The sequence below is a fragment of the Ogataea parapolymorpha genome, chromosome VII (genome assembly GCF_000187245.1).
Source record: "Ogataea parapolymorpha DL-1 chromosome VII, whole genome shotgun sequence".
Classification (NCBI taxonomy): domain Eukaryota; kingdom Fungi; phylum Ascomycota; class Pichiomycetes; order Pichiales; family Pichiaceae; genus Ogataea; species Ogataea parapolymorpha.
The window spans coordinates 1430247-1447445 of NC_027860.1; the positions used below are offsets into that span (position 1 = coordinate 1430247).

At 46.6% G+C, this 17199-nt stretch overlaps 8 protein-coding genes across 8 annotated transcripts; 3 read left to right on the plus strand and 5 right to left on the minus strand.

Moving 5' to 3' along the window:
• Nucleotides 1–894: 894 nt before the first annotated feature.
• Nucleotides 895–3258, plus strand: HPODL_03196 (uncharacterized protein; the record flags this gene model as incomplete). The annotated part of the gene is made up of 1 exon (XM_014077534.1): nt 895–3258. The coding sequence occupies one exon, from the start codon at nt 895–897 to the stop codon at nt 3256–3258; it is 2364 nt and encodes a 787-aa protein (XP_013933009.1).
• A 432-nt stretch (nt 3259–3690) lies between these two features.
• Nucleotides 3691–4194, minus strand: HPODL_03197 (Ubiquitin-conjugating enzyme E2 7; the record flags this gene model as incomplete). The annotated part of the gene is made up of 1 exon (XM_014077535.1): nt 3691–4194. The coding sequence occupies one exon, from the start codon at nt 4192–4194 to the stop codon at nt 3691–3693; it is 504 nt and encodes a 167-aa protein (XP_013933010.1).
• Nucleotides 4195–5117: 923 nt separating this feature from the next.
• On the minus strand, nt 5118–6434 carry HPODL_03198 (Polyamine oxidase, converts spermine to spermidine; the record flags this gene model as incomplete). Its single annotated transcript, XM_014077536.1, has 1 exon — nt 5118–6434. One exon carries the CDS (start codon nt 6432–6434, stop codon nt 5118–5120), a length of 1317 nt encoding a protein of 438 aa, XP_013933011.1.
• Nucleotides 6435–6490: 56 nt separating this feature from the next.
• HPODL_03199 (Na(+)/H(+) antiporter) lies at nt 6491–8146 on the minus strand (the record flags this gene model as incomplete). Its single annotated transcript, XM_014077537.1, has 1 exon — nt 6491–8146. One exon carries the CDS (start codon nt 8144–8146, stop codon nt 6491–6493), a length of 1656 nt encoding a protein of 551 aa, XP_013933012.1.
• Nucleotides 8147–8203: 57 nt separating this feature from the next.
• On the minus strand, nt 8204–9277 carry HPODL_03200 (Pre-mRNA-processing protein 45; the record flags this gene model as incomplete). The annotated part of the gene is made up of 1 exon (XM_014077538.1): nt 8204–9277. One exon carries the CDS (start codon nt 9275–9277, stop codon nt 8204–8206), a length of 1074 nt encoding a protein of 357 aa, XP_013933013.1.
• Nucleotides 9278–9317: 40 nt separating this feature from the next.
• On the minus strand, nt 9318–10475 carry HPODL_03201 (Mitochondrial ATP-binding protein, possibly a mitochondrial chaperone with non-proteolytic function; the record flags this gene model as incomplete). Its single annotated transcript, XM_014077539.1, has 1 exon — nt 9318–10475. One exon carries the CDS (start codon nt 10473–10475, stop codon nt 9318–9320), a length of 1158 nt encoding a protein of 385 aa, XP_013933014.1.
• A 260-nt stretch (nt 10476–10735) lies between these two features.
• HPODL_03202 (Protein required for beta-1,6 glucan biosynthesis) lies at nt 10736–14770 on the plus strand (the record flags this gene model as incomplete). The annotated part of the gene is made up of 1 exon (XM_014077540.1): nt 10736–14770. One exon carries the CDS (start codon nt 10736–10738, stop codon nt 14768–14770), a length of 4035 nt encoding a protein of 1344 aa, XP_013933015.1.
• An 861-nt stretch (nt 14771–15631) lies between these two features.
• Nucleotides 15632–17182, plus strand: HPODL_03203 (MFS transporter; the record flags this gene model as incomplete). Its single annotated transcript, XM_014077541.1, has 1 exon — nt 15632–17182. One exon carries the CDS (start codon nt 15632–15634, stop codon nt 17180–17182), a length of 1551 nt encoding a protein of 516 aa, XP_013933016.1.
• Nucleotides 17183–17199: the final 17 nt, after the last annotated feature.

Genomic DNA, 17199 nt, shown 5'->3' on the forward strand with positions numbered 1-17199 from the left:
TCGCAACGTATCTTCTTGCGGCGGCATTCGTCGCATGCCCGTGAAACCTTCGACCTCTTGCGTGGGGGCACTTCTGAATTAGGAGAACCTTGCCCTTGAGTCTTGTATTCCTGCTCCTGGACTTCGTCCCTCACAGTAGAGCTTCCAGCGACGGATGTGGCCATGGATGACGCGGAAGACGATGAACCATCTTTGCGGGAGTCCTGAATGGCCGCCTGGACAGGTTCAGAGGCACTAGGGCTCCTAGAATTGTCGAGGCCGGCTATGTGGGGAGATTCACGGGGACCTTCCGCTTGCGAAAGCGGCTCCACGGAATCCATTGCTTATAGTCTGTGTAAAAGTTACAGGTGGGCCAATATAGACCTCACTAATAAACAGATTGAACTGGGACGAAACTCAAAACTATTCCAATGTATTTTTTTCTTTGTTTTTCAGGTCATGGGGCTAAGGTTCCCCAGGTTCTCCACATGGTGGTGTAAGGGTGTAAGCTACAGCGATGCACGCACAAGTTGTGGGGTGCCTAGCGGTGGAAAACAGAACGAAAGCGGTGAACTAGATGTCTGAGTCGTCCGTGGATGATGTCAGCAAAGGCTGTAGTTGTCAATTGGCTGATTATTTTGGCCCAAGATAGCGCTGCCAAAAATGCGCACTGTGTGCTACCCTGAGAGATGGGAACCCCGGAATTGCGTGGTTAAGCTGCACTGCCATCAGACGGGAAAAAATTAAACTTCCGAAGAAAAACTTGCCGAAACGTTACATAATCATGATTTTTGGAGGAGTTGGGTCTAATAATTATCTTTGAGGTTTAATAATTCGGTATTACTGCTCGGTGAATTCCTTTTTGGGACTGAATCACAACGGTCTTCGTACATACTACTGCACGCAAGCAACATCATGGAGGGTGAGAGGCCTGCCAAGAAGAGACGGCGAACTCCATATTCGTGTTTGAGTTGTCGTCGAAGGAAGGTCAAGTGCAATAGAGTTCGGCCGATATGTAATCGGTGCACAATTTCCAATCTGAAATGCGAGTACGATGGCCCTGAGGCCTGGGCTCCTTCAGGGGTTTCCGAATCTCCTGCTGCGCCATCTAATGGTGTTCCCGTTAGTGTTTTAAACTTCAAATCCGATGTTACGGAGAATCCTGTCATCAATCAATTGCCTCGAGCCCCACAAACCAGCGTTTCGGAGCAGGCCTCACTGATCTACGAAATAGGCGATTTGCGAATGAAACTTGCGTCCATGGAGGCCAGGCTATTTACGATTATGCCTGAGTCGCAAGAGACGGTGAGCTTCATTCAGGCTGAACCAAACCCTAATACAGCCCTGCACATGGCTAAGAAAAATCGGTTTATATGCGGAGGCTCTTTTCAGCGGAATAAAATCTGGCGGGGTGACCCGTTTGCCTGCCAGCTATTCGACGATATGCGTCGCTACAAGGAAGTCATCAAGGCTGAGATGCTGGCGATGTCCAAGACTGAGAGTCCGAACGATTTACAGCGGCAGGTGAGGATGCGCAAGAAAGGCCAGAAAAGGTTTATTCTGGAGGAAGGCGAGCAGTTGTCACTCAAATCGCAGATGGAGGCTGCGTTGCCGGCCAAGGAGACCATTCTACGCCATGTTAATTATTACTTGCGGACGATTCATCCTTTATTCCCCGTGCTCTTGGAAGAAGAGTTTGTGGCCAGCGTCAATCGCATTGTGCAAGAAGAAAAAGGGCGCTGTGCGTTGCATTTGGCCCAAAAATCTGACTATCTTGTTACGGCAGCGTTGCTTTTGGTGATGCGCTTTTCCTACCAGTCCTTATTTCTGAAACACCAGGTCGGTGCCCCGTTGAACGGGGATGAGCTGGTTCTCATCCAGCAGCCTATAAATGCAGACGTCATCAATATGGTCAACTATGCGCTGTTTGAGTCCAATTTTTTGCGCAAAACCAGCATCGAGTCGTTGCAGGCACTCATGCTACTTCGATTCTACCAGATCACATGCCAAGAGGACGGGGACGGAGGTGATGGCACTGACGGCTACAATATAAATGGTCTCATTTGTCAGATTGCTCTAGGAATGGGCATCAACAGACCGCTCAGATGTCCTGTGTGGGATAAGAAGGCCTCTAAATTTTACCACCCACAGAATCAACGGTTGCAACTACTCTGGCAAAGACTTTGGTGGACATTATTGGAAATGGACATGGAACATTCAGTTTTGTACGGCAAGATGCCGATTCTACTACTCGAAAACAGCGATCATGGACCGGCCACAGTAAGTGACTCGGATATCATCACCGATCGCATAGGCAAAATGAAGATCCTATTTCCGTTTTTACAAAAATTGCTTGTGCAGATCCATCAAGTACGCGAAAAGCCACGTGTGGTCGACCTCATGTCAGCGGTCAGTTTCCTGGACTCGCAACGAGGGCTTTTTCAATATAACGGCTATTTTCAGGATCCTTACATGCCACTTCTTTCAACTATTTCGAACGTGAAGTGCGAGATCCATCTCAACATGCTTGTTTTCATGATTAATTGCTACCTAATGCTTCATTTTGAGCGCAACAGAAAAATCGCCAATTATGCTGTCACTTTACAGGCTACTGTTACAATCTTTTTGCGAAATCTGGATCTCACATTCAGATCATTCAATCGATTGAAAACCGATTTCGCCTCTCACATAATGTATGTTATTCACCCGATGGCTACCTGCGTCTACAAAAGTATACAATTTTTGGTTTACCTTGGAGTCCGGTTACTCTCAATGCAAACGAAAAACAACGAGACGCAACCGCTTGTCACAGAGCTGCTGCAGACAGTGGTGGCAATCATGCGTAACTGTGTGAAGCTGCTTGCCATTATGGGGGATCAGGATTACCTTTGTTACCGGCTGTATGAAACGTATAGCTATTTGATGCTAATCTTGGAGAATAAAGGAGAGCCAGTGTTCAATCTCAAAAACCCGGCTCTGGAAACTGCTCCAAACCTGCTTGCCTCTATTACCATGCAACAACTCAAAGATATCAACAGCCAGCTCTCAGAATTCACGAAATCGCCGCATTTTGTAGCTGTCACAGAATATGCGCTGTTCTGGCCCGCCAACGAGACGGAGGACTCTCTCTTCCAAAAATTTCAAAGGTCGATCGACGCGACTATGCCGTCCTCCGAGCTCGATATCTGGAATGACTGGATTGTGAAAACAAATATCTTTGAGGACTACGAGGGACTGTTCGACGACTTGCAGCTGCCTGTCGACCTTAATTACATGTAAGTCAGAGTATTTATGTTCTAGGTAACCGCACGCCTTCCTGTTCTTGCGTATAGCTGCCACTGATCACGCTGTCCTCTATAAGCTGTTGTCGACGGACTTCCTCTTCGCGACGCACCACGTTCTCAAATTCAAGCACAGCACGCTCGGTACGGAAAGATGCCGCTGCGGCAATCCAAATGGTGTGGTAGAAAATGCGGATCCGCAATCCGAAAGCTCGATAGAATGGAGACCTCCACCTAAGAAGCAATTCCGATGGAACTGAGATCAGCGCTCCGTACATGCCGCCAATAAAGATAGATTTGAGGATCACCGACCGTAATCGGTCAATGCGCTCCTCTGAGTGGTGTGCAAGCTTTCGTTGGGTGGACATAATTGATAATGGAAATAAGTAAAATAAATTAAATCCCGAGTGGTGTGGATCGACGCGTCGGTTTAGTCCAGAGATTTAAGCACCTGGGCCCGAACAATCTCATCGAACTTGTCGCGGTTCTCACGCCAAAGCTTTGCAGCGTCGATGTTGGCGGGAGAATTTGGGTTCGGTTCAGCCAGCATCGAGCACACACTAAGGAGGATCTTCTCCACGCTTTGCAAAGGGCCCCACCTCTCGTCTGCCGACTCGTACTGTAGTGGGTCGTCTCCTGGCGGATGCAAGATGCTGATGCACACGGTGCCGTCTTTATAGATGTTTGGGTGAAGGATCTCGGATGTGAACTTCATCTTGGGCGGGGACAGGGGATAATCTGCCGGGAAATCCATCTCCGCTTCGAACACACCGTTTTCATAAACTGTACCGGGAGGACCTTCCAAAATACAGCGCCATCTGAAAAGGTTGTCTTCCGTAATGGGGCCTGCAACAATGCCATCGGTCGGGGATTTCAGAAGCTCTTGGAATTCCTTCAACAGACGGCGCTGTGCTGTGGAGATCTTGGGTGCCATCTAATATTTATCTGAAAACTACAAAAAGACACAGCCCGGATATATATATTTATTTGGCCGAGCAAATTTCTTGTTCGGATGAAAATTATATCACTGGTATGATTTTGGTGGATGGGGACAAGTATGCCTGCGAACAGTGCATCAGGGGCCACAGATCGTCGCAGTGCCAGCACATAAAACGCCATTTGGTGCTGGTGAGGTCGCGTGGGCGTCCTGCCACCGATTCCTCAAAGAGAATAGCCATTATGGGAGAACAGCTTCTACCTGCTGACCCACAACACGACAATCACGAACATTGGGGGTGTTCGCAATCCCACAATTCAGAGAACTCTGTTATTGTGCTGAAAGCCAACAAACGACAGGTGTTCAACGTTTCCAAGAAGTCTCTGAGGCTACTGGATCCGGTCATAGAAGTGCCCAATAAAGAGGCAGGCCTCGAGCTGATTTCAAAGAGAAGTCATGGGCGCGGTAACTGCCGGTCAAAAAGAGCGAGAACGCAGCCAGAGCAGCAGCCCATGACATACGACATGTTTCTGACAGAGTCATGTACGGTGCCAGGATCTTGCCTGTGCGAGCCCGATGCCTGCACATGCCACTTCTGTCAAGTACACAACCAGGGAGTGCCCCCTGACCCACCCACAGTCACGTGTGGCAAGGTGGAAGTCCAGCCAGAGCCGATCAGCAGCGGCAACGGCATTTTTGAGGAGGAGTGCTGTTGTGCGGACGACGATTGTGGCTGCTACAACTGCGAAAAGCACGGGATTGTGAACGGTCAGAAGATGGGGCTACAGGAAGCCGCTCTCAGTTTCCTTAATAGTCTGGACATCAGCCAGCTGGACTTTGACTGCTGCTGTCCAGACGACGCGTGCAATTGCACCAATTGTTTTAAACACGGGAGATTCCAAAATGAGTCTCTATACGGTTCATAGATTTTTTAGTATATATTTTGCTTCACGTTTTCCGCTCATCCAAGCTCCATGCACGGCTCCTGCGCCATCTAGTATTGTATGCTCTCCTGCAAACCTCACGTTTCCGAACCCTCTTTCGAGGTTTATAATTACGTCTGTTGGATCGTCTCCAGGACGACACGCGGCGTAAGATCCCCGAGCGAACGGGTCTATGGTCCAGCTTGTGGCAATCACGTTAGTGGGGGCCAAAGGCAGGGGACCGAGCTTTCGCAAAAGTGGCTGGAAATATTCCCACGCAAGGTGCGGGTTGCGTTCTAGATGTTCGGTTATTCTTCCTTGGATGAAGCACACCAGAGATGGCACCTTGCTAATGTAGAACATATTGAGAATAAGAACAGGATGGTTCCATACACTTTTCTCCGTTGTAGTGGTGGGGCTGGAAATGCCGAGAAAGCGATCATACTCCAGGTGCGACCAGAAGGGAGATTCAAACTCTAGAACCACCTTCCCCAGCTTTCCGTAGCCCATTTTCCTAAGCGGCCCTGTAATCCTTTCGGGTAATGACGGTATCCACTCAATGGCGCCGGCATTGGGAGCGGCTAGCTGCAGGAGACTCTGTGGAACAGTACAGACCAAATAGTCTCCGCTATAAATATTTCCGTCAGCTGTTTGTACGACGACGACTCTTGATTTTTCGACCCGAGTTACCACCTGTTTGGTTTTCAGGCACTCTTTCGGGAGCTTATCCACCATCTTTTGAATCAAATGATCATATCCTGACCTAATCAGACAGTTGCGTCCAACATTGTCAACCAGGGAAAATTTGGAGCTCATCTCCTCCCATCCTATACCATGCCATAGTTCCAGGTGTCGAACAAATTGGGGAGCATATTCAGCTTGCTCAGACGTCAAAAGCTTCCCCTGCTTGTCAAGGTACTCCTTCACCACATCTTGCAAACTTTGATCCTCAATGTCAAGACTGCTGAATTCTCTGAGCTCAATGAATTTTGTAATCTCGTTTGCAACCTGCTCGATTTTCAGCCTGTGGAAGTCATCATTGGAGAAATTTTCTCCAACCAGATAAGGCTTCATATCATCATAGTACAACTCGTAGTCACCGTCTGCTACCATCTCGTCAAACAGCTCGTTCGTCAAAGTGTCGTGGGCCCACGAAGCTCCCAGATCGTAAGCCGTCAATCCTGTCCGATCTGTCAGAATCCGGCCTCCCAAACGTTCACGGGCCTCCAAAAGCACAATCTCGATGCCTTGAGAGTGCAAGTCCAATGCGGCCTTGAGGCCCGCTACGCCCCCACCTACAATAACCACACGCATATTCCTACTCCGGAGAATTACAGTATTTTATTTTCAACGGTCTCAGGTGTATATACTCAGGCTATTGACTCCAGATCATAGCGTTTGATTTCGGAGCCATTGCCCTCGATGACTATCTGGTTACCCTCTCTGAAAGCCGCAAGCTGTGAAGTCACACCAACTGATCCATGTTTATTTTCAAACTCCTTGATGACATCGCCATGATGGTTCACCAGAATCACTTTGGTACGACTGACGTAAGCGTATTTTGGAAACTCTGGGTCATCAGTGTTTGGTTGCACAACCCGCAGCTTAGACATTCGACGACGAGTAGATGGTTCGGGCTTGTCAGTAGGCTCAACAGATTCCATAGATTCTGGAGTAATTTGTCGTTCAATTCGGACTTTTACTGCCGTGGAGTAGACGGTGAAGCAGCAGATTGAAAAGCCATGGACGACAACCGAAATCACAACAATAAACGTCGATATTGGCCACAGGACTTTGAGAAGAGTTTCATGTGAAGAAGGGTCGGGAGACCGGGTTTCAAGCAGGTGCTTGGCCAAAAGGCAGCAGAAAATAGAGCCGACACCCCGAGGCCCAAAATGGCCAATAAAGAGTGCATCTTTCCAATCACGGATGTCTGGAGTAATGTACTGCAGAAGAAGCATTGCTGGAATTCTGGAAAGAAACACGAAAACAACGCCCAGGGCCACCAATTTACCGGCATACGGAGAAAACTCATTCCATGGAAGAATTGAGCCCACGTAAACGAAGTATGCAGTATTGAGAAGCAAATCAACAACGCTCGAAAAACGCAAAGGCTCCGAATCTGTATGTTCATCGCCACTGGGCTGTAGTTCAAAATCTATTTGCCCACCCCAACTATAAGCGCATCCGGCAGCGAAAGAAGCTAGCAAGTCGTCGCAGCCCAAGATTGACGCCAGTCCGGTAATTATCAGCGACAGGCCAACGTAGAATACCAACGACGACTCATTGTCAATCCAACGCTGTCTGCGAGTGAAAAGATAAGAATATCTGCCCAAGCTCCCAATAACAATACCAAATAATACTCCAAATGCGCACTGGTACAAAATGCCCACGAGAATCCAGTCCTTCACAATTTTTCCGGCATGAATATTGTCTGGCCTGTTAAGAATCAGGTTTATCGAAAGGGTCACGAAGGGGAATGCAAGACCGTCATTCGACCCGGACTCGGCCTGGATCAGATTTCTTACGTCAGCACGGATTCGTTCTGCAAACTTGCTCTTGCCAACTATCGCCGCTGCTAGGACAGGATCAGTCGCAACAAACGTGGATCCCACCAGCAAAGAATCGCTAAAGTTGAGGCCGACACTCCGGAAGATCAGCCACACAAAGAGCGAAAGTATCAGCCAGCCATAAATCATGGCCCCGAAGAGGACTAAATTGAGCGATCTAACATGTTTCCACATATATTTGGGAGGAAGCTCTGCTCCGGTAGCAAACAACTGGATGACCAGTATCAGTCTAGAGAGCTCGAAAGTGAGATTGTCCACATTATTGGTCCAGCGTGATGGATTAAACCAGTTTAGGACATGGGGACCAACGATAGAGCCAAAGAAAGTCCCCACGATAGCTTCCCCAATAAAAAGCTGTTCTTTGAACACAAGGGAGACCAGAGAAAAAATTACAGAAACCGCTCCAATCAAAACATATGCAATGTGTGCTTGTGTAGGTTCTAGTTGATACCACATGCACTAACCTTTACCATATAATTAATCCGAATTATTTTTTTTCATTATAATTTAGACCTACTCAACCCGTCGCTTTTTCAACCCGTGTTCGTCTTCCGTATGCTGTCCAGAAACATCCCTTTCGAATTCAATGGGTCCAGTGGTGGATTGGCCTTTTTGATGCCCAAGCGCGGGCCTGTCCAAATCACCCTGGAACTCTGCTCCGCTGCGCGCTCTGTAAATATCGTTGATGGCATCTTGAGCTTCAAATAATGGCCTATCATATAGCTGATCATCACTGTGACGAACGTTGCTGGCTGCCCCCTTCAGATAAAGCCTTGCGTCATATAAGTTCTGAGGATTATTAGCCTCTTGCTGTCTCGAAGCCACACCCAAAGCAACGCGCTCGCTAATCTCACGGCCATCTTCTGAAGCCAGCACTTTAACCTTCGTCTCGGTACCCATTTTTGATCTCCGCAATTCCAGTTCGGCGCGCCTTCTCCTCTCTGCTCGAGCTTGCTCCCGCCTGCTGGCAATTTTGCTAACTTCTTCAGGCTCGTCGTCTGCCCACTTGCTGCGTTTTGACGCCCGTGCCTCCTGAGCCACCGCGCGTAGTTTTTCCTGGTTCTCCAGCACTTTTTGCTGTTCTAGCTGGTTCTTCAGCTTGGCACGAAGCTTCAACTCTTTCTTTGCTTGTTCACTTGCATCCTTCAAAGCATCACTCAAGTCACCGAACTTATCGCTCATTTCGGTGGAATGAGTCTCACCCACTGCCGCTAAACGCTTGTCGATATCTATTGTAAATCCTTTGGTGTTTTTCCAATTGGACACAGCTGGGGGGATATACCACTTGCGTTGATCCTCCTTTGTGAGCTTCACCGTCGTTTCTTCGTGCATTACAGGCACAGGGGCTTCATCAGAACCTTGAGGGGTCTTGCGAATACGCAGGTTAGATGGCAATGTGGGGTCGAGCTCCTTGTCTTTGATTTTGATTATTCGTTGCTTGTTCTCACCTTCATCAAATACGGACGTTGGGGTGTACTTCACGAAAGTGGGTGACTTTTCTTTAGATGATTTTGTACCGTTCAGCTTGGCCTCGAGGATCTTATGAACCGCCTCCTTGGTCCGGAGCGTGGTCTCATCAAGTGACATCGAAATAAAAATATATATATGTATTTTTTCAGGTTTTTATCTAATTTTTTATCGACTCGAATTTTGGTATGCCGTACTCGTCACTAAGCATTCCGCGCAATTGTTCGTCCTCTTTTCCCACTTGTTCCAAAAACCGGAAGATATCCCCTCGTGCGAAATACTTCGGCGTTATTTCGTCCATCTCCATGACTTCTTCATCTACAAGCACAAAACTGATCCCGCTCCCGGGGCACTCATAGTTCGCTGCCAGCAGCACTTTTTCCAAGACCCCCCGCAGACCTCGTGCTCCAGTACCATTTTTAAGAGCTGTTTCTGCTATTTTCCGTACAGCGGATTTGGTGAAGGCCAACCTCACCCCACTCTTGGCAAATGAGTACTCATACTGGCGGACAATTGAGTTTTGCGGCTCCACCAAAATTCTCTCTAGGTCGTCCACTTCAAGTTGTTTCAAAGAAGAGAAAACAGGCATACGTCCCACAAGCTCGGGGATCAACCCATACTGCTCCAAATCTGAGGGTTGCGCTTTGGATAGGACGTCGGACTGTTTTTTACGACCCAGTCGTTTTTTGATGATTTTGTCCAGTCCTGTGAAAGCTCCCATGCCAATAAATAGAATTGTAGAGGTGTCTACCGTGTACTCTGCCGTACCTCCTCCCAGTCCAGTATTTTCCATATGGTTGCTTTTCTTACCCTGGACCGAAACACTAGTTCCTTCAACCAGTTTCAGGAGCGCTTGCTGGACCCCTTCGCCGCCTATATCCTTCGTGCCAGCGTATACCTGAGGCTTGGCAAGCTTGTCCAGCTCATCCAGAACAACAATGCCGCGCTGGCAAAGATTGACATCATAATCAGCTTTGGCCAAAAGCTTTAGGATGCAGCTCTCCACATCCTCGCCCACATAACCGGCTTGTGTCAGCGAGGTGCAGTCTTGTATAACTATAGGTACCTGAAGCACACGGGCCATAGTGGTTGCCGCCAATGTCTTACCTGAGCCAGTAGGGCCAAAAAGGAGAATATTTGACTTCTCAAGTTCCACGCCAGTATCGGACTTTTTGTGTAGCACCGGTGCTCCCAGCAATGTAGAGGAAGTTTCGTTTGAAGCATCCTGGACCCGAATGTAATGATTGAACACTGCAACTGAAAGAACTTTTTTACAGTGATCCTGCCCGATAATGTATTTGTCAAGATGTGCTTTCATTTGACGAGGTGTAGGGAAAGAGTACTGTGAGTCTGTGCCTGCCAGTTGTTGAAGTTCTCGTATTGCAGGAGACTTCGAAGCGTTTATGGAGGCCACCCCACTGGCCACATTCGAATAGCCTCGTCTTGCATATGTCCACATCAGCAAGTTAAGGGATCAAACAAAATGATAAATTATTTTAGATCCAGGTTTTTAGTGGCGATACTTCCCACCATCAATCGAGGCGACAAATTCCCCTGGCATCTGCTACCATTTTAAACATGAAAGCACTGGGCATTGTTTTTATTCTAAACCTTTGGCTATTAACATTGGCGGAGTATGTCAATCTGCAAATGGTAGGTTCTTGGAACCAAACTTCATTCAAGTTGAATGTCCTCGAGACGTTTAGCGCGCACAACGAAAGCTTGTATCTTCCTTTAACTCTCAAGCTTATTGGCATTACACACAATGAGGACGAAGTCGAATTGGAGGACATAACCCTATCGGATGAGGACTATTTCAAGTACGCCTGTTCCTTGGTGAATACTGACGATCTGGGATTTGTAGAGACAGATTTGGCTCTAAGGACGTATTCACCTCGAATTGTGGCTCATTTTCAGGAGAGTGACTCGTTACAATGCGATGGCGCGTGGCTCAAGCAGGAGAATAACGTGTATTGCATGCCCGACGACGTATTTGCATTGAAAACAGCGTCCGAGGGCCATGTGGAGCCATTGGAGGCTTTTGATCGAGTCATTGGCAACCGTGAGAATGTTTTCATACTTTATGGTGATTACGAATCTGAAAAGTTCCGTCATTTCTTTGCCAATCTGTACGAGTCTGCAATTTCTGGCAAACTTGGATTTGCTTGGAGATACACCCCGAGAGAAGAAATTGAGAAAGAGGTATTGGCAGGTTATGGGGTTGACCTGACGCTTAAAAGAACGGACTACATTGCTATAGATGATAGGGGATTCACCGAGGAACAGCAGGCGAAGCTCAAGTTCGAGCCAGGTCAAGAGACCGTGGTCCCTGTTGACGATTTTATTGATCGGCATATGGATGATATTCCGAAACTGTCCCAAGATCATATGAAGGGGCTTGTTGGGAAATTAGTCAGTTACATTGCCGAAAAAGGATCTGATTTGAGGCTCTTTAGAAAAATCATGCTTGACTTTCCAAAGTACGCTTCCTATATCTCTCTCCGACGTGAACCTGAAGAAATAGCCGTGGAATCTCCAAATGTTCCAGCAGGTATGTATATCAACGGAGTTCCTGCAACTGAAAAGTTCCTTAGTGTTTTTGAGATACTGAAAAGACTTAAACAGGAGAAGCTGATTGTTGATAACCTGTCCTCAGTGGGCGTGGATAAAAATGAAGTCAAGACTTTGTTATACAGATTTGCAAATGAATCAATAGTTGCTGCAGCTCACTTACCTCGGTATCAAACAACGGATCACCCGGGAATTATATATTTCAACGATCTTGAAAATGATCCACAATATGCAGATCTCCAAAATCCTAGACTAGCTTACAAGTCAGAATGGAGTGGAAGAAAAATACCTCCTGCAAGAGAAAACATCCATGACTTAGTGTTTGCCATCAATCCTACTGACCCATTGCAGCTTCAATATTCATTAATGATGATCAATGCTATTCTAAAGAACCTCATATCTCAGAGAGTGGGCCTTGTTCCGCTAGTGAGAACTGAGGAGGACCAGGTGGTCACTGAACAGCTGGTAAAAATCCACAGGACCTCAGGACCGATAGAGGCTTTGAGATACTTGATTTTGGTGCATGAAGTGATCAACTCCCCTGGGGTCAGCTTCGACACACTCAAGCAAGTCGACGTTCCAGATAAGGACGAGCTGCTCCGTAACTTGGACTCTTTTAAAAATCAATTCGCTCTACAATCCCAACCGCATGTTATAATCAACGGCATATTCATAGAGTTCAACCAAAACTGGCAGTACGCTATGAGCGAGCAAATTACGGCTGATATTCTATACCTTAACTCTGAACAACGTCAAAGAAGAATACCAAGAGAAGTTACTTTGAAAGATTACCTTCGCCAAGGAGCCTTGGCTAGACGCGATCCCCTTTTAATTCCAGAGACACTAGACAGATTGCGTTCCTCCTACGTTCCTGCGCCAACATACGAGACCTACAAATTACTGAAAAATTTCGGTGGAGATGACAAAATAGTACTCAATGCCGTGGGTAAGCTTTCATCGAGGAAATTTAGAAGTCAAGTTGCTGAGGCTTTGAAAAGTGGAATCACCTTACGTATCATTGATGTCTCGAATTCACCTGAGGTGGAAACACTTACTAAATCACTAGACGACGTGGAGAGCGCTTTGGTATACTTGGACGGAGAGTTTGCATCTAAGCCAACTGACAATTCAGCACTTTCAGTGATTTCCGAATGTTTTGGTGTTGACGATTTTGCAGATGATGACGAAGTTTATCTGATTCTAAATGGACGCCTGATTGATTTGCACGATAGGGAGCCGGTCAAGGCAGTTGATCTTCAGATCTTGTTGAACCGAGAAAAGAGCGTGCGATTGAATTTACTAGATGAGGACACTCAAGACTTTGAGTATAAATCTTGGGTTGTTACATCCTCTTTTTACAACGATGACGGTGACTTTATTATATCTGGTTTGCTACCCAGATACGACTTTTCCAGATCAAGTTCTTTCATTGAACAAGGCACTGGATATGTCGACGTTGATTCAGTTATTGATCCACTCAGCGAGCAAACACAGTCCATCTTAGCGCTAAGCGAAGTGTTCGAGAAGTTTGACTTTGTACGCTCAAGAATTTGGATCAAGCCTTCGGAGAAAGATGAGCTTAAAATCAAGCGTCTTTATCGTGGTGTTTTCCCAACCTCTGTCAAATTTTATGAAAATGGGACTGAAAAACGTGATTATTCTGCCTTTTTTGATGACATCCCCGAAAAGACACTGTTCACAGCAGATGTGGATGTAATTCCCTCCTGGATCGTCTCAATCAAGGAAGCTAATACCGATCTGGATAACATCAAATTGGATATTTCCGGATCAGTTGATGGAGTCTATGAGCTGAGGTCCATCCTGATACAAGGCCATGCTCGTGAAGGTATCGATACCATTGCTCCTCTCGGACTGGGACTACAGCTGCTGGATTCAAATGGTGCTTCTGTCTCAGATACGAATGTGATGGCCAATTTGGGGTATTTCCAACTGAAGGCCAACCCCGGTTTGTGGACGCTGAGCACCAAGAAGATTATACCCGATGTGGAGTTCGAGATTGACGCGGTTGATACCAAATATAAAACTAGGATATCACATTCTCGTCCCGAGAAAATCCCAATACTAGACCTGACTGGTGCTATGGTTTATCCTATAGTTTCCAGGAAGAAGCCGTCCAACAGTCTTTTTTCGGGACTCTCAAAGTCGTTCAGCTCTCTTTTCAAACCCAAGCAAGCCGAGATAAACATTTTCACTGTCGCCAGCGGACATCTCTACGAGCGCTTTTTAGGGATAATGACAGCATCTGTGATGGCGCACACAAAACACACTGTCAAATTTTGGCTGATTGAAAACTACATGTCTCCTAAGCTAAAAAAACACCTTCCCTTACTGGCCAAGCATTACGGATTCGATTACGAGCTGGTCACCTATAAGTGGCCAACTTGGCTTCGCGGTCAAAGAGAAAAACAACGCACAATTTGGGGATACAAGATCTTGTTTTTGGATGTTTTGTTCCCGCAAGACTTAGAAAAGGTCATCTTCGTTGACTCGGACCAAATTGTGAGAACTGACATGAAAGAACTTGTTGATATGGATCTAAAGGGTGCTGTTTATGGTTTCACTCCAATGTGCGACTCGCGCAAAGAGATGGAAGGCTTTCGGTTCTGGAAACAGGGCTACTGGAAGACTTTGCTAGGGGATAATTTGAAATACCATATCAGTGCTTTGTATGTGGTTGATCTCAAAAAGTTCCGTCAAATTGCAGCTGGAGACAGATTGAGACAACACTACCAGTCTCTTTCTGCTGATCCTAACTCCCTAAGCAACTTAGATCAGGACCTTCCCAACAACTTGCAACACACCATCCCGATCTATTCACTTCCTCAGGAGTGGTTGTGGTGCGAAACGTGGTGTGACGATGAGAGTCTGAAGAAAGCAAAAACAATCGATCTCTGCAATAATCCGTTGACCAAGGAACCGAAACTCGACAGGGCCAGAAGACAAATTCCCGAATGGACCAAGTACGACCAGGAAATAGAGACCATCATCAGGGGATCCCCGGTGACTCACGATGAACTTTGAGTCAAGAGCATCACCTAAACCACAGGAACTGGACCAAAAATTGGCCTCCAATCACTGGTATTGAGTTTGAGTCTATACAAGAAAATGTACTAGCATATAAAGGAGAAAAGCAGTATTGTAACTAAAAAAATTTCCTGACGTGATGATTACAACAATTCAAGCGGTTTTCTCTATGGCATCAGGAATGAACTGAATGTATTGAAGAATGCTAAATTTGTAGTCTTTTTCCATGATGTCCAGATGCTTCGGCCAATGCCTCGGCCATCGGACATTTAGATCGGAAATATACATGATTATTCTTTTCGCGCATTGTTAGGTATCGGCGTAAATTTAGGCTCCGGACCCTACTTGAAAGAGTATGTGAAATCGATCTCGTTTTCAAGTGAGGCATCTGGCGAGGCGTGCTTGGATTTCGTCGTGCAGCATCCTCCTCCTCCACATTTGCAGGATTTGGATGCTTTTCTAGTATTAGCCGCGCTCTTTTGAGACTGCCAAAAGTATGCCACTGCAGCAAGCAACACAAATGTCCATCTTCCGCCCGAAAAAAGATATAGTGCAGCCACGGCAAGGGCCACTATAAGCGATGAATCCATTGGAAAAATTGAATTTCAATTTAAAGCCCGGAAAATTGCACCATAAAATTATACCACGCCCGCGCGCACCGGATCTTTTTTGGACTGCTTATATCAGCTTCTTTCAAAATCTCGTTATCTTGGCAAATTTGTGCAGAATATGTCACTAATGAAACGGCGCAAAAACCTTTCTTTTTCCTGACGCGCGGCACTAACTTCCATCAAAAAAACTGTGGCTTCCAAAGCATGGTTTTATAAATGGGTCGAGCTTCGGATTCTGTTTCCAACCATGTCTGATACCGCCATCCATCTTCACAAGTCCAAGACAAGCGACAACCATGTCGAGGTCGAGGAGCTTATCCGCGATGAAGAACAAGTTAGAGTGAAGCACTGGTATGATGCTTTTATCAGACTGTTTTATTGGTATCCGAGAGATATCTACTCGCCTAAGGAACGCAAATTTTTAATCAAGCTTGACCTTTGCTTGCTGATCTATATTTGTGTTTCCTATTTCACCAAAGCCCTGGACAAAGCGAATATTACCAATGCCTACGTTAGCGGAATGGAAGAAGACATAAAATTCTACGGTGACGATCTGTCGTATGCCAAGTCTTTGTATTCTGCCGGCTACATTGTTTCCATGGCGATCGGTACTCTTTTGGTGACTCAGAAATGGTCTAGGTTTTTGCTGCCATCGTTCGAGCTCATTTGGGGTGTTTTGACTTTCTGCGGTGCTGCTGCTACTAAACCGCAACATATTTTCTGTCTTAGATTTTTGATTGGGTTCTGCGAAGGAATTGCCTTCCCTTCATCTGTTTACATCATTGGAAGCTGGTTCACCAGAGATGAGGTGTTCCGTCGTGTTATGGTGTTTTCTGTGTCGTCCAGTTTGGGAGGCATGTTCTCTGGTTACCTTCAAAGTGCTGCCTACGAAAATTTGAGTGGTACCAGAGGCCTTGCTGGCTGGAAATGGGGTTTCATTATTGACGGAATCTTTACGGTTCCGGTTGCTATTTTTGGACTGTTCATGTTCCCAGGCCCACTGCAAGCAAAGTCCCAAAAAGACACAAAGCCAATTTGGTGGATGACGAAAGACGAGTACGAGATCGCTGTTGAGCGACAGGTGAGATCCGGTATTGACGGTGCTAGACAGTACGATCTTAAGATCCTCAAAAAGACCATTCTTCATTGGCCAGTGCACTTCTTTGCTACCTTCTGGGTGCTCCTCAATATTGTGGCGCTCCCAGACGGCACTGTGATGCCGCTGTGGCTGAAATACGAGGCGAAAGTCCACAACAGATTCACCGTCTCGCAAATCAACAACTACCCGACACTGCAGGCTGTCGTGGGTGTGGTTGCACAATTTTTCCTCGCAGGACTCTCGGACTCGTTCCCTATTTATCCGTTCTTGGCATTCACGCAAACTTGCTTCATCATTGCATACGCTTCCTTGGCAGCTTGGAATATCGCTTGGGGTTGGAAATGGGTGTGCATGCTCGCGATCGGCCTTGACTCTGTCAACCAGGCCATTGTGTCTGGATGGATCAACAGAGTGTGTCGTCACGACAGTCGTGAGAGAGCATTTGTGATCGGCTACTCCGATGCCGTTTCCCAGGCTATGAACGTCTGGACTAATATTGTCTTCTATCCTACAAGTCATGCGCCTGAGTTCCGCCTGGGACTGATCATCTCTACGATTGCTGCTTTCCTGATGCTGGTCTTACCTATTGTTGAGGTGTACCTCACCAAGCGCGATACCAAGAAGTACGTCGAAAAGAAGGAACGCGAACTGGTCGACCGCATTTCGGTCAGCAGCGAAGAGAAGGGAGTAGCTTTGTGACTAATATAATACGAATA